The 15,142-nt window shown below is 51.5% G+C and overlaps 2 protein-coding genes across 29 annotated transcripts in view; one reads left to right on the plus strand and one right to left on the minus strand.

Annotated features, from left to right (window-relative positions):
* Nucleotides 1-1,374: 1,374 nt before the first annotated feature.
* Nucleotides 1,375-12,382, minus strand: THAP8 (THAP domain containing 8). Of its 6 annotated transcripts, XM_070557442.1 has the most exons (6): nt 12,196-12,327; nt 5,845-5,907; nt 5,651-5,729; nt 4,028-4,220; nt 3,423-3,815; nt 1,375-1,967 (listed from the first exon to the last, which is right to left on the minus strand). In XM_070557442.1, exons 4-6 carry the CDS (start codon nt 4,172-4,174, stop codon nt 1,827-1,829), a joined length of 681 nt encoding a protein of 226 aa, XP_070413543.1. In that variant the 5' UTR covers nt 4,175-4,220; nt 5,651-5,729; nt 5,845-5,907; nt 12,196-12,327; the 3' UTR covers nt 1,375-1,826. The 6 variants fall into 6 exon arrangements, with proteins under 6 accessions (XP_070413543.1, XP_070413541.1, XP_070413542.1 ...); XM_070557440.1 differs by lacking the exon at nt 5,845-5,907 and having other exon boundaries at nt 5,545-5,729; nt 12,196-12,359; XM_070557441.1 differs by lacking the exon at nt 5,845-5,907 and having other exon boundaries at nt 12,196-12,340.
* A 26-nt stretch (nt 12,383-12,408) lies between these two features.
* WDR62 (WD repeat domain 62) overlaps nt 12,409-15,142 on the plus strand; it is a 47,381-nt gene continuing 44,647 nt past the window's right edge. For 11 of the 23 annotated variants that reach the window (XM_070557419.1, XM_070557424.1, XM_070557418.1 and 8 more), the window contains exon 1: nt 12,434-13,200. In XM_070557419.1, coding sequence (XP_070413520.1) covers nt 13,024-13,200 — 177 coding nt within the window. In that variant the 5' untranslated portion in view covers nt 12,434-13,023. Of the gene's footprint in view, nt 13,201-15,142 lie in introns of all 23 variants that reach the window. The other 12 variants (XM_070557414.1, XM_070557415.1, XM_070557420.1 and 9 more) reach the window with 4 other exon arrangements.

Below are 15,142 nucleotides of genomic sequence, written 5' to 3' on the forward strand. Positions count from 1 at the left end.
GAGATGAAGCAGGCACAAGGGCAAAAAAAAAGGGATGGGACAGCGGGCGCCGTTCTTTTCGTCCATCTCCCTGTGACAGAGCCTTCCCGCAGGCCTGCAAACCAGGGCAGTGAGGGCAGGGGTTCAGGGGTGTGGTGGTGATAGGTGCTTCCTCTCTCTGAGATCTCACACCTGGCCCCTTCTCCATGCTCGCCCTATGTAAGGGATGTCTCAGAGGAAGGATTTCCTAGACACTCTCATAAGCACTTACCAGGCCCAGAGAAGTTAAACCACTTGCCCGAGGACACACAACAAGTAGGTGATGGGGCAAAGACTTGAATCTCAGCTGCCTGGCTGCAGAGTCCGGGCTTTTAATCACCATGCTACACGGCTGTAGCAGTGTCTAGGGGATAGATCTGCCAATGGACCCCTCCAACCCTCTTGAAACCTCTCCCTCCCCGGGAAAAGCCTCCTGGAGCCGGCCCAGGCCTTCCTGGCTCCATCATCCTGGCTTGGTTGTCACACCTGGTTGGCTGTGGCCTGAACTGCCCACAATCGACCTGGCTTGAACAGGGCTGGGAGACGGCCTTCCACCCCTCATCCTTCTAATGCGCAGGCCCAGTAGCTCCATCTCCAAAATATTTCCAGAATTTCATCCCTCATCCCCGACCCCAGGCCCTCATCCTGGTCCATCCTTCAACTTCTCCCACCTGGACTATGGCAACAGCCTACTCCCTGTTCCTCCCCCCCCCCCCCCCAGTCTGCTCCCTGTACGCAGCCACAGGGACCCAGTAATCCTATCCTGTCAGGACCGTCCTCAACTTAGAGGTAGCTGCTTGCTGTACCTCACTCCAGGTAAAAGCCAATGTTCTCAACCACAGCCCACAAGACCCTATGTGAACTTTCCCATCAGCTCTTCAATCTCACCTCCTCTCACTCTCCCCCAACCATACTGGCCTCCTTGCTCTTCCTCACCCCAGGACCTTTGCACTAGCTGTTCCTTCTGCCTGGAATGCTCCTCCCCCAGATGCCTGCTTCTCTCTCTCCTCTCTTTTGGGCTTTTACTTATTGATGCCTTTTCAATGAGACCTTCTCTGCTCTTTTTATCTAAAATTGCATCCTCCTCACCCCCGACACACACACTCACTCCTTCCCTGCTTTAGTTTTCTCCATAGCAACACTGCCCTCCTCCAGCTGACACCTAGATGTTGGGCATTTGCAGGGGCTGTTCTTCTCCCTGGAACATCCAGCCCACGTGCCTTCCAGGGCAGCTCCTTCTCATCATCCAGGTCTCTCCTCCAACATCGTCTCCTTAGAGCATCATCCTCCCAGCAACCCCCACCCCGCCCCACCCCGTTACATCTTCATTCAGTCTTTAGGGCACTTATCACAATCTCAGATTATCTTGTTTATTAGTTTACTAGTTCATCTTCCACTCAGGCAGAATGCGAGCACCATGAGGGCAAGATTTTGCCAGCTGTGTCCACCGCTGTGTCCCCAGCTTGGCACCAGACCTGGCAAGGGGTAGGAGGGGCTCTTTAGAAGCAGGTCCAACTCTCCCCAACCAACCAACCCTTGTCCTGCTCTGAGGCTGTTTTACTGACGGCAAAGATGCAAGCTGGAGGTGGGAGGGACTTGGTGTCCAAGGGAATTGGGACTGACGGGGGTCTTGGGCCCAGATTGGCCCTAAGGTTCAGGGGGTCCCTAGGTGGGAGTGGTGGGAGTCAGGCCCTGAGGGAGGCGCTGCTGTGCCCCAGGCATGGTGGGGCTGGGCCAAGCCCATGTGTGATATGTCTCTCTTCCTCTGTCTTCTGTCATCTGTCCCGCGACATTATCTGTCTTGGCCCTTATGCACTAGGGGTCTGAGTGTCCCGAAGCTCAGGCATGGCGTCCACTGTGGGAGGTGCAGGGCCTTGGGCGAGGACCACAGCTATGTCAGACCCTCCGCAGATGACGGTGAAGGCTTGGGATTCCTCTGGTCCAGGGAGCTGGGCCGTCCCAGGCAAAGAAGTGGCAGAGATGGAGGACACAGTGGGGAGTGAGAGGAGGGAAGGAAAAAGGGAGCGGGGAGAAATGGTGAGGAACAGGGAGGCCGAGGTGGGAGGGGGTATCAGGAAAGAGAGAGAGATGTGGGCAGAGAAAGATATGGGGAGACAGGGAAGCAGATGTGAGAGCAAGAGAGACATTCACAGGGCAATAAAGAGGTATGGGGAAAGAGGGAGAGAGGTGTGGGGGGAGAGAGACATGGAGAGACAGAGAAGGGGGATAGGAGAAATGCAGGGGCAGAGAGACAAGGCCACAGATAGGGGAGACACAGGAAGATGCAGATGAAGAGAGACATGGGCAAATGGGGAGACAGATGGGAGGACGGAGATGAGGGTCAGAAAGACAAAGACGAATGTGGGGGAGAGAGGAGGAGATTGAGAGACAGGGACCGAATGGGGGTAGGGGAGGCAGAAAGAGACACTGTCAGCCCAGGGGCCCTGGGAGACTCCATAAGAGCCCCAGGCCTGAGACTGAGCTCTGTCCTTGCCCAACTGGATGCCCCTCTTGTGCCCCAGTGTGGTTCAGGCCACGGTCTCACACATAAAGCCTCCAGGGGCAGCTACACTGCAGCTCCAGCTGACTGCTACTCTCTGGGAATATGAACCCATTGCTGCCGGCTCTGCTGATCTGCCTTCAGGAAAGACAGAAATTATTTTAAGACGTTGTTGAGGCCGAAAAAATCTTATCCGTGGGCCATGTCCAACCCACTGGCTGTCAGATTGAGACACTTAGCTACAGAGGGACTCTCGGGGGCTCTTTTCTGTGAAACCCCCTCCCACCTGTCTTGTCCAGGCAAGACGGAGAGCCCCCAGGGACCTCTAGCTTGGCCCTAGGGTTTTAAGCTGGGAAAAGGCCTGGTCAAACTTTGATTTTTAAAGACATGATACCTCTCTCTCTCCAAGAAAATATTCAGCAGTAAAATACAACGGGGCAAAAAGGCCTTGGAAAGGCCCCAGGAGACTCTAGCACAGGGGATTCAAACTCAAGCCCGACAGGGCCAGGCAGGGAGCTCTCCAAAGGACAGCACGGGCCTCCTCTGCTGCCAACCGCCTGCCTGGCTCTGAAGCCCGGCCCTGCAGTACCGGCTGCCTGACTCTGGGCAAGTTACTGGGCCATCCTGTGCCTCAGTGTTTTAATCTGGAAAATGGGGACAACACAGTATCAAGGCCTAGTGAGTTTTCAATAGTTATTAACTGTGTCTAGCAGGAAGTAACCGCTCCTTAAATATTACTATTAATAAATGGAGTGGTCACTAATCAGCTCCGACCAGTAGCTGCTTGGCATCGCCAGATTGACTTTTTCCCAGAAAAGCCGGAAATCTGGAAACATGGGGGACGTGTTCTGCTTTCTCGACACCGGCCCTTAGTTTCAAGGGAGCCCCGCACCGCCGCACTCACCCCGCGCGCCAGACCCCGGCGCGCGCGCGCCACCAGCCTCTCCCCGCGCAGCTGCTGCGCCAGCTGCTCCAGGGCCTGCAGCTGCGCCCGGTGCCGCGCGTGCCGCCGCTGCAACCTCCGCACCCGCCGCTGCAGCGCGCCCAGCGCCGCCCCCAGCCCGGCCCGGGGGTGCTGGGCGGCCACTCCGGTGCGCGGCCCTGCGGGGGCCGGGGCAAGGGCCACAGGGGTCAGGAACATGGTGGCTGCTGCCTCGGGGCCTCCAGATGCCGGTCCTAGCACCACGAGGTGTACAGGGCCAGGGGCCGGGACATCTGGACCAGGGGAGAGGGGCGTGGTCTCCTGCGGAGGCGGAGGCACGCCCCCCTTCTCGGTGCTTCGGGAACTCCGCTGCCTCTGGAAGACAAGGCATGGGGCAGGGGGATGTCAGGGCTGGAGTGATGTCCGTGACTCAGAGGGGAGTTTCCTCAGGAGGGGAGGGCTGAGGGTCAGACTCCAGGAGGGACTTCCCTCAGGAGACGAGGGCTGGGGATCAGACTCCACAGATCATTTCCCAGGTGGGGAAGGCTTGGGGTCAGGCTCCAGCAGTGGGACCTCCCGGCGCTCACCTTGGTGGGCGGTGCCCGGGAGAAGATGGAGGGCACCGCATCCGGCCGCAGGTAACGCACGCCCCAGCGCCACTGGAAGCATGAGGGCGTGAAGTGCTCGCTGCACAAGTGCTGGTGGCAGCTGGGCACCCAGTGCTCACGGCCCATGTGCCGCAGCCAGGCCTGCAGCCGGGGGCCATCCTTCAGTGGGAACCTGTGGGGGTGGTGGGGTTAGCAATATCAGGTCGAACCCCACCTCTCCCTGAGAACACTCACACCTGGAGGTCCCCAGGCTGCAAACTTCTGCCTCCCCTAGGCCAGAAACTGGCCCTGCCTCCCACCCAGGCTCTCTCTACCTCCAACCCACAGCCCATCCTTGGCTCCACCTTTTAAACACCCAGCGTCAGCCACCTTTCCCACGCCCCGCCCCCCCGCCCCGCGCCTCCTCTCCAGGCTGCAGCCTCTCCTGGCTGGGTTTTAGCAGCAGCCCCCTTCCTAGTCTCCTTGCCCAAGGCCACTCTCCCTTTCTCCCCGGTCTGTTCCTCCGTGTGAACTGAGGGAGTAGCTGACAAAATCAGACAAATCTAGGATGTGAGAGATTCCACATTCGTGGGGTGGAGTTATAGGTTAAAGGAGATTTAAGAAACATCACCCCCAAATGCAAACGTGGACCTCACGTGCAACAAACCATTCTGTAAAAAGACATTTTAACAGTTGCGGAAAACTGAACGTGCACTGGCTATTAGATAATTGCAAGAAATTAATTTTGCTAGGTGTGATAACTGTATTGGTTTATGCTTCTAAAATAGTCTTAGAAAAACATTCTGAAATATTTATGGGTAAAAGACTTAATGCCTGGAATTTACCTTAAAATGCTGCATTAAAGGTATATGTGGGAGGAAGTGGAACAAAGATTGGCAAAATGTTGACAACTGGTGAAACTGAGTGATGGGCACATGAAGATTCATCTATACAACTCTATTTTTTTGTGCATGCTTGAAAACACCTGTTAAAAAGTTTTTTAACAACTCAACAGCAACAAAAAAACAGGTAAACTGATTAAAAAATGGGGAAAGGACTTGAATACACATTTCTCCAAAGAAGATACACAAATGGCCAACCAACATATGAAAAGATGCTCAACATCACTAATGATTAGGAAAATGCCAATCAAAACCACATGATATCACCTCATAACCATTAGAATGGGTATTATTAAAAAAAAACAGCAAATAAGTGTTGGTGAGGATGTGCAGAAATTGGAAGCCTGTGCACTGTTGATGGGGGTGTAAAATGGAGCAATGTCTATGGAAAATAGTATGGCGGGTCCTCAAAAAACTAAAATTAAAAATAGAATTACCATGTGATCCAGCAATTCCACTTCTGGATACAGACCCAAAAGAAGTGAAAGCAGAGTCTCAAAGAGATATTTGCACACTCATCTTCATTACAGCATTATTCACAGTAGCCAAAAGGTAGAAGAAACCCAAGTGTCCATCAACAGATGAATGGATAAGCAAAACGTGGTATATACATACGATGGAGTATTTTGTGGTTGTTAGTGCCATCAAGTTGATTCCGACTCCTAGTAACCCTGTGTACGGCACAGTGGAACCTGCCTGGTCTTTTGTACCATCTTCTCACCTTCTGGTGCTACATCAGACAATGCTCCACTGCTATGCACATAGTTTCATGGCCAATTTTTTCGGAAGTGTTATTCAGCCTTAAAAAGGAAGGAAATTATGACAAACGCTCTAATATGGATGAACCTTGGGGACATTATGTAAGTGAAATAAGCCAGTCACAAAAAAACACAAATATTGTGTGCTTCTACTTACATGAGGTATCTAGAGTACAGGAGTCAAATTCATAGAAACAGAAAGTTTCCTGGCTGCCAGGGGCTGGAGGGAGGGGGAAATTGGGAGTGGTTCAATGGGTATATAGTTTCAGGTTTTCAAGATGAAATAGTTCTGGAGATTGGGTGCACAATAGTGTGAATAAACTTACTAGTGAACTGTACACTTAAAAAGCATTAAGATGGTAGATTTTATGTGTATTTTATGACAATTAAAAATAAAAATAAGTTTTTTTTTAAATGAACTATTTGGCTTTCCCAATGGGGATGGGTGGGGATTATCTGATCAGGCACCCTCTCATGGCGCCCCACTACTCACTTGTCCCCAACAGCCGTTTTTGCCCTCTTATATAGCAATACACTCTCTATTTAGACCTGGGCTCAAGACTGTCCACAATAAAGACCTCATTTCCCAAGTTCATTTGCAGCCAAGGGTGGCCGCATGATTAAGTTCTGGCCAGTCTGTCCTGCGGCAGCTGCCAGAAACTGTGAAACATTAAACGTTTATTTGAAGCTGCTAAATTTAGGGATAGTTTGCTATGCAGCATTAGATGAACTAATCCAGTCAGTCATGCACATCCCACCTTCACCATGTCTTCCGTATCTGTGACATTTTTTACTTAATACTTTTCTTAAAATTGAGTAACTTTAAGTAATTCCCAAAGATACCTAAAAGAGAAACTTTACACCACAACTGAAAACAGAAAACCAGTATCGATTCCATAAATAGAAGTTAACCAGAAAAACATCTGGGTACTTTTACCCACTGAGGGTTATGAGGCGTGCTCTCACTTTGCTAAAAAGGAAGAGTAAAGGGTGTTAGAGAGTGGGGGACATTCCCATCTACAGGGGACAGGGTGATCTACTCAGGCACACGCACACAAAAGAACACTACACAGCTCTAAAACAGACTCCGGAGGCCTTCGATAAACTAATGTAGTCAGGCACACGTTAGGTAAATAAAGCAAGGTTCCAAACAGAGTCTATCAGCTTTTAGTTACTGTGGTAGGCTGGATAGCGGCCTCCCAAAGATATCTACGTCCTAATGCCTGGAAGCTTTGAATGTTATATTTCATGACAAAAAGTGTGATTAAGTTAAGGATCTTGAGATGGGGAAATTACCCTAGATCATCCAGGCTGACTCTAAATGCAATCACAAGCGTCCTTATAAGACGGAGGCAGAGGAAGATACTACCACGGGCAGAAGAGGGGAAAGCAATGTGATCATGGAGGCAGAGACTGGAAAGACGTGGCCACAAGCCAAGGGATGCCGGCAGCCACCAGAAACCAGAAAAAGCAAGGAACAGCTTCTCCCCTAGAGTCTCCTAGGGAACGCAGCCCTGTCGAGACCTTGATTTTGGCCCAGTGAAACTGATTTGCACTGTGAGAGAATGATCCCTGTTGTTTTAAGTCACCAAGTTTGTTACAGCAGCCACAAGAAACTAACACAGTAATAAAAGGGGAAATAAGAACATATATTCAGATTTGCATATATTTGCATAAAAGAACACTGGAAAGGACACGTAAGAAACTGAAGAGGCCACCAGTGGGGAGGAGGTGGATGGGATGGACAGAGATGAGGGAGCAAGACCTCTCAGGCAAAAGGCAGACAGAGAGGGAAGAGGGGGCAGCTGGTGAAAGAGCACAGACGGGCTGACTCAGACAAGAGCTGTGGCCCCCTAAGAACAGACCCCAGGGCACTCAGCCAGGACCTCTGGCTGCTGCAGTCCCTTCAGCCTCTGCCTGGCATCCAAATGCTCTCGCCAGCCCCATTCTGCCTGGACACACAGGAAATCCCTGGCAGCAAGCCCCCCTCCCGGCCCTCCCCAGCAGAGACTGCCAACTGACTACTCCATAGCCACGCTCTTCTTCTTCCTCACTAACAAAACTCCCCCTTTATTTCAGGCCTGATGCGCTGTGCTGAAGGACTGTCTCCCAAGTTCCTCTGCAGTAGGTGGGGCCACGTAGCTAAGTTCTGGCCAATGAATACTTTCGTGTTGTGTGACACGTCTGGGATGGTACCTTAAAGGCAAAGGAGTTCTCAAATGGAATCAGGGTAGCTCGAGGGGAAAAGGAGGAAAGTGAGTATCATAAACCACCTCTTCCTCATTTGGTTTTGTTCTTATTTCCTTTTGTTCCTCTGGATGGCAACCTTTATAATGGGCAATATCCCTCTCTAAAAATCTACCTTAAGTGGACAGCCAGTCTTCTTTTTAGAGAATATTTTAGCCTTGCTGGTCATCTTATCTAGCGCATGGAGTGGTATACACTGCTGGAAGTTCTTCTTTTTTCCTTACTAACACAACTCAAACCGTTTTCAGGGCAGTTAAATGACCAGCTATAAGACTACATTTCCCAGCCTCCTCTGGGGTTGGGGGGAGACCACTGATGAAGAACCCACCATTGGGTGGGGTTTCTGGGAAGGCTTTGTAAAGGGAGCCGACTCGGTTTGGAGTTGAGTCCCTTTTGCTCTTCCTCCCTTCCGCTTTCTTCCCACCAGAAATGGTAGGACATGATGGCTCGGGCTCTGGCAGCCATCTTGGATGGAGGCCACATGCTAAAGATGACAGAGCAGAAAGATAGGACCCTCATCCCTGGTGATTGTGAAACTGCCACATGAGTAGGGGTCCACCAACCTCTTACATCCGAGAGAAAAATAAACCCTGTGGTAGACTGTATTACGGTTCAAAACATTTGCTGCCCTTCTTCACATGAAGGTTACACATCTCCGCTCCACTCACCTGCAGCTTGCCATAGACTTGCTTTGGCCAAAGGAGTGAAAGTGACATGGGCCACTCCTAAGTACAAAATTTACCAGGAGCCATTGGGTGATCCTTCCCACTTTCTGTTTCCCCCCCTCACAAGACCAGCAATACTCCACGGAGGGGCAGGTCCCTCGGCCTGAGTCTCCAGTTAAGAGACTGTGGAGTAGGGGCACGAATGGCCTGCGAAGGACATAGTGCGAGCGAGAAATAAACCTTGTAGTAGTAAGCCACTGAGATTTTGTGTTTGTTACTGCAGCATAACTTAACCATGCTGATCCCTATAGACCCCCTACTTTGTTTAAGCCATTGTTATATTGGGATTTTGTTACTGCCAGCCAGATGCAATTCCTGACTGGTAGGCCCTCTGTTAGAGATGACTGTCGTTTGTCCCTGAAAGGGCCTATGACAGAACTAATGAATGTTTCCTCTGGCTGCTGGGTAGACTTTCAAGTGATTTCCCAGCAGCCACTTCCCCAGAACGTCTCACCTCGTTCCTACCTGGCATCCATGCCCTCCCCTGCATCTCCTCTGGAAACTGCTCCTCACTCTACTCTTAGCTAAGTGGCTTCTGCGAGACTGCCTCGGGTGGGCCTTGAGGTGGGAATGGGCTAGCCTATGTGAGGAACAGCCTGGCAGCCACCGGTGGAATTTAACCAACCAGACATGAACTGATTTTTATAAAGTCTGGCTGCTATGCACAGCTGTCACTGTTCTCCTCCTCATTCTTATATGTGAAGCACTCAGAACACTGCCTGGCATACAGTAAGTGCTCTTAAGTAAGTCATTATTGTTGTGAGGGAGGCAAGAGTGGAAGCGGGGAGACAGCAAGCAGCTATCACAGTGTCTCATTAAGAGATGATGGTGGCGTGGACTACACTGTGAAAGCAGAGGTGACAAGAAGCGGTCAGACTGAATTTTTTTCTTTTTCTTATTTCCTAATAGTTTCGCTAGGATTTTTTCCATTTGCATTTATAATTGTATTGCCAAACTATCATGGGTTTTGTTGTGATTGCTGCAGGATGGGGATGTGTTTGGAAGGTAGAGTCAAAGGAAGGGTGAATGGGCCAGACGGGGGTGCAGTGGTGCTAAAGAAAAGAAAGGATCATGGATGGCTCCCAGGCTGTGTATGTAGTTCTTCACTGTGTGACCCCTCACCTATCCACGAGCTCCGTCAGGGCAGGAACAAGAGCTGTCAGGGTCCTTTGTGTCCAGCAGGAGCTTGCTTACTCCAGGAGACACTCAGAGTTGCTGAATTAAAAAATGGTGCTAGAGTGATATAATTTAAAAAGCAAGTCTGGGGGCCTGCCCAGTGGTGTAGTGGTTAAGTTTGCATGCTCCACTTTAGCGGCCTGAGGTTCATGGGTTTGGACCCCGGGCATGGACCTAGCACTGCTCACCAAGCCATGCTTTGGCGGCATCTCACATAAAATAGAGATTGGCACAGATGTTAGCTCAGCAACAATCTTCCTCAAGCAAAAGGAGGAAGATTGGCAACAGATGTTAGCTCAGGGCCAATCTTCCTCACAAAAACAAAAGGCAAGTCTGCACACACTGATTTCGGCTTAAAGACACCTCTGCACTCCTCCTACCCTGCACCAGGGTCCCTCCAGGATAGCTGGGACATGGACTGCCGGGTTTCCTGAGGAGCCCACCTGAAATGCATTCATTGAATTCATCCAACAAATATTTACTGAGTGCCCACTACGTGCCAGACACTGTTCTAGGTGCTGGGGACAAAACACAGAACAGGACAGACAAAAATCCCTGCCTTCATGGAGCTGACATTCTAATTTATTCTAGACAATAAACAAATACATCAAATATGTGACATGGCAGAGAGTGGTAAGTTTAGAGGGAATAATAAAGCAGGAGGCAAATAGGCAGACTCTGTATATATCTGGGAGAGGGTTATCATTTTACACAGAATCGTGGTCATAAAAGGACGAACTTTCCAGGCAGAGGGAACAGCACAGGCAAAGGCCCTGGGGCAACAATGTGCCTGGCATGGCAGAGGAACACTGAGTAGGCCAGTGTCATTGGAGCAGAGTAAGGGGCAGGAGGGAGGAAATGGGGTCATACAGATATCAGGAATCCAGCTCCTGTAGGGCTTTACAGGTCTGCTTTCTGCCTGCTCGAGCCTCACCTTCTTGTCTTTTATAGAGCGAGGTGGGAGTCAGGGGAGGGATCTGAGCAGAGGAGGGCCCTGATCTGACTCAGGGGTTCACAGGTCCCCTGTGACTGCCTGTGGGGAACAGACTGTTGGGAGCATGTTGAGCAATGAAGAAGCTATAAAATATGCAGTTGGGAGGTGATAATGGCCAAGACCAGAGCAGAGGCAGAGAAGGGGGTTAGAAGTGGTCAATTCCGGAAAAAATGTAAAAGGGGAGCCAACAGGATTTGCTGATGGACTGGATGAGCAACGTATCCTGGTCAGTCCAATTAACAAACCTGCAGTCCAACAAAGTCAGGTTTATTTACCATGGCAACAAGGGAGACTGCACAGCAGAGGGACTGGGGCGAGTCTCATAAAACAAAGAAAAAGAGAATAATTATCTGGGTTTCAGGGAAGGCTGAAGTGTAGGTGAAACGTAAACGAAACAGGGTTGGGAGAGGCTCAAAGCAAAGCAGAACTGTGTGTAAAGGGATCAATATCAGGTCTGGATGGTGAAGTGGTCCCAGGATCCTGTCCCCTTGGAAGCTATAAAGTTTTGATAGATGTGGCCTGCTGTCCAGAAACCCCTTACCAGCAGCTCTGCACCTGGATTATAAATCGAGGCTGATTCTCTGTGCCAACGTGACCTAACTCCTCCAGGCGTTGAGATGTTTCATGCTTACTGATACAATTTCAAACAGCAAAGTTTGTGGTAGTATGACTTTAGAGAACAAAGCTTCCTACTGAGTAAGAAAGCAGTAGTCACTCAAAGAGGAGGAGTTGTGTCACTTTACATCTGCAGCATGTCCCTGAGAAAAATATACATTTTTTTTTCTTATTAACGCTTCAGCTGGCTTTTTCCGTGTCGGTTAATCCAGCCAAATCGATGAGAAGGCAGATTTTTTTTTTTCTTACACTTCAAGCTAAGATTTTTACTTTCTCAAGTGTGAGGAAAGAGGAGAGGTAAAGATGACGCTAAGGGTTTCTGGCCTGAACAACAGGAAGGATTGAAAGCTATTAACTAAGTAGGAAAGGTTGTGGGAGAGACAAGATGCAGGAGCTCAGTTTCGGACGTTGAGTTTGAGATGCCTCAAATTCGTGGAGGCGGCGAGTGGGCAGTTGTAGACTCCTACAGAGCCTGGATCAATCTCACTTCCCCCTGCACAGCCCTCCTCTCGTTCCGTTCGTCCTGTTCACTATCTGCAGTTAAATAAGTACCCCTGCTGTCACACAACTGCCCCTTTGCATGGGCGGCATCTGCCGGTGAACGGCTGGGAACACCGTCTCCCCACCTCGCGAACTCTGCTTCTAGACGCCTGCGAGCTGGAGCAGGCGCCCCGCGCAGCTGCGTTTATCTCTGGCCCCGCCCCCACAGGGCCCCGCCTCCCCGCCAGCCCCGCCCCGCGCGGGCGCTCACTTGTAGAAGCTCACGGGGCGGTTGTCCGCGCCCAGTCGGCCCGCAGTGTTGGAGCAGTTCGGAGCCCGGCAGTACTTGGGCATGGCTGTCCACCCCCGCCGAGTGTGGACCGCTCTGCTGCGCACTTTGGTCCTCCCCGGGCGCCGCCGAACCCCGCCCCGCCCACGCACTCGCCGCCCGCCTCACGTGACGGCCCTGGGTGCCTGGTCACGTGCTGGGGAGGGAAGAGAGCGCCTGCGTCCTACGTGCCCGGCCGCGTTACCACAGCTACGCCCTCCTCAGGTGGCCAACGGGGAAGAGCGAATGCGTCTGCGCAAAGCCGGATCTTAGCGACCCGGACCTAATCACGTGTTGGCGGAGATGGGGCGTCACCGTGCTTCTGAGTCTGCGCCAACTTGGCAGTCTCTTTCGCTCCACCCGACGCTTACATCCGGGCGCCTGCCATTGCGAGGATAGTCGCCCTGGGTGGGGGCGGGGGGGGGGCAGCAAAAAGCGAGGTGAGGAGGCTTTGGCCTTAGCGTCGTAGAAGTTAAAACCTGTACGTTTCAGTGAATGATGAAAACACAGATTGGATAAAAAAGCCGCCAACTTGTGATCGAGCATCAGGTCGACTAGCTGTGGCTCCACCCTGCCACAGACCCTCCGCTCCGCCTCCTAGCCCTCATTGGTCAAAAGCACCGCCCGGCAACCATGCGATTGGCCAGACCGGCGGCCTGCCGTGTCCAATGAGCGGCGGCGCCGGCTTTCCCGCGGCGGTTCGCTATTCAAGTGGGTTGTGGCGGCGGCGGCGGTTGCGGAGTGTAACGGTCGCCCGGCTCCGGCGCGACGATGGCGGCCATAGGGCCCGGAGGCTTCGCGCGGAACGATGCAGTCGAGAAGCTGCCATCCGTCATGGCGGGAGTTTCGGCGCGGAGGAGCCAGTCCTCTCCGCCCCCTGCTCCACCGGTCTGCCTCCGGCGGCGGACGCGACCCTTGGCGGCACCCGAGGACACGATGCAGAACCGGGTGAGGTGCTGCTTGCCCTGCCCACCCCATTTCCTGGCTCCCTGGGCCTCCCCTAGTCCCGCCCTTAGATCTTTGGCCCCGCCTATCAGCCCCCCGCCTTCCCCTCAGGCTACTCTGTGGCCCCGCCCCATCTCCCAAGCCCCGCCCCTTTAGCCAAGGCTCCTCCCACCTTCCCGTGTTCTCAGCTCTCGGGTACTGCCTGTCATTCCTAGCCCCACCCTTGGCGCATTCCTGGGTTCCTCCCTGGTCCCATCCCTGGGAGTGTATTTTAGGTCTGGTCACCTCCTAGTCCCGCTTTGCTGTGCATCCTTTCAGTCACATTTAGACGTCTCTCTGGGCTCTTCGACTGCTGTTGACCTGGCCCCACGCTGCGTCTCCAGGGTCCCTACCAGGGTTCAGTCCCGAGTCCTACCTGCTTCAACTCTCCCCCAGCTCTACTCCGCCTTCCGTCACCCCCTGCCTTCTCTTTCCTTCTCCATTACCAAGGTGGGATTCTTATTCCATATTGCCACCCTAAATTGTGGAGAGTATGTGAATGATATTTGTAAAATCTCAGCATCGCTGCCTGAAGGGAGGGCGTACAGAACAGTTCCCTAAGTCCTGAGACACAAACAAAGGGGAAGATTTGAGAGTAGGCAGAAGGAATTCGATTAGCACAGCAGCAATTTTTAAAAAATTGTTCTCCAATTCCCTGAGCCACAAAGTCTGCTTTTACAAATTGGAGATAACAATAACTATACCGTGGAGCTGCAGAGAGCTGAAATGAAATTGTGAATAGGGCCCAGAGTCCAGGTAAAGGGTGGATACATGGTAGCTGCTGCTGGATCTTGTTCCTGCCCCTTGGCTTCCTCTCACTCTGATATCATCCACTCCTGGCTGCAAGGCCCTGGGCAAGTGGCCTCTGCCCACCTCTCTGGCTGTACCTTCTTGTCCTCCTGCTCAGCGGGGTTCAGTCACACTGGCCTGTTTTCTGTTTCCCTGAGGCTCCAGGCTCTTGCTGCCTCCTCACCTTTGTGTTTCGTGAGTCCTCTGTCTGGGCTTTTTGCTGCAGTCTACCTGGCTGGCTCCCCGTCTCTCAGGTCTCAGCCTGAATATCCCAACCCAAGAAGCCTTCTCGAACCCCAGCCTAAAGCAGACACCCACTTTAATCTCTCACCCAGCGCCCTGCACTTCATAGCCCTCATCTTGTGTGTTTCTGAAAGTGAATGTACAGAAGAGAGGAATAACGGTAGCAGTTTCAGAGAGGCAGTACAACAAGGTAGTTTAGAGCACCACCTCTGGACCCAGCCTGCCTGGGCTTAAATTCTGTTCTTCCTGCTAGGAACTTTCCTGTGCCTCAATTTCCTCATCCATAACATGACGATAATAGTATGAATATTCCCTTATAGGGTATTTTTGAGGATTAAGTGAGCTCACATATCTTAAGCACTCAGAACAATACCTGGCACATTGCAAGTACTTTGTTAGTGTTAGCTACGACTGTTATTATTGTGTATTTTGGTTAATTGATATCATTTATTTATTTTTCTTGTTTGGCTGCGCAGAGTCCATCTGGCTTGCAAAAGACCTAGTCTAAACATGACCAGTTGTACTAATCCTCAGTAATGCTGATTGACGGATAAAACCCATGTGAATGCCACTGCTTGGGTGCCTGGGTTAGAGTCCTGGCACTGATCCTTCCTGGATGGGTAACCCCTCTGGGCCTCTGTTTCCGCATCTCTGAGATGGAGAGGATGATGCCAGTAGTGACCAAATCACAGGGTTAGTGTGAGCATTAATTAGTCAACACAGTTAGAGGTATTGGAACAGTGCCTGGCTCCTGGTAAATGCGCACTAAACGTTAGCTATTGGTATCTTGTTTGCCTTTCATTTCTGAGGCCAAGGACTTAATGAGAATGTTTTACTTTGTAATAATTGGAAACTCATCTATTCAAAATGTGAA

This window comes from Equus przewalskii, chromosome 9 (assembly GCF_037783145.1).
Source record: "Equus przewalskii isolate Varuska chromosome 9, EquPr2, whole genome shotgun sequence".
In the NCBI taxonomy this organism is placed as follows: Eukaryota; Metazoa; Chordata; class Mammalia; order Perissodactyla; family Equidae; genus Equus; species Equus przewalskii.

Excerpts from the sequence above, each read along its gene's own strand:
- THAP8 (XM_070557438.1), bottom strand. The coding sequence starts at position 12,278 with ATGCCCAAGTACTGCCGGGCTCCGAACTGCTCCAACACTGCGGGCCGA. Across the intron at positions 4,221-12,195 it reads CGCCCCGTGAGCTTCTACAA|GTTCCCACTGAAGGATGGCC; the intron begins GTGAGCGCCCGC and ends CCACCCCCACAG. Across the intron at positions 3,816-4,027 it reads CCCGGGCACCGCCCACCAAG|AGGCAGCGGAGTTCCCGAAG; the intron begins GTGAGCGCCGGG and ends CTTGTCTTCCAG.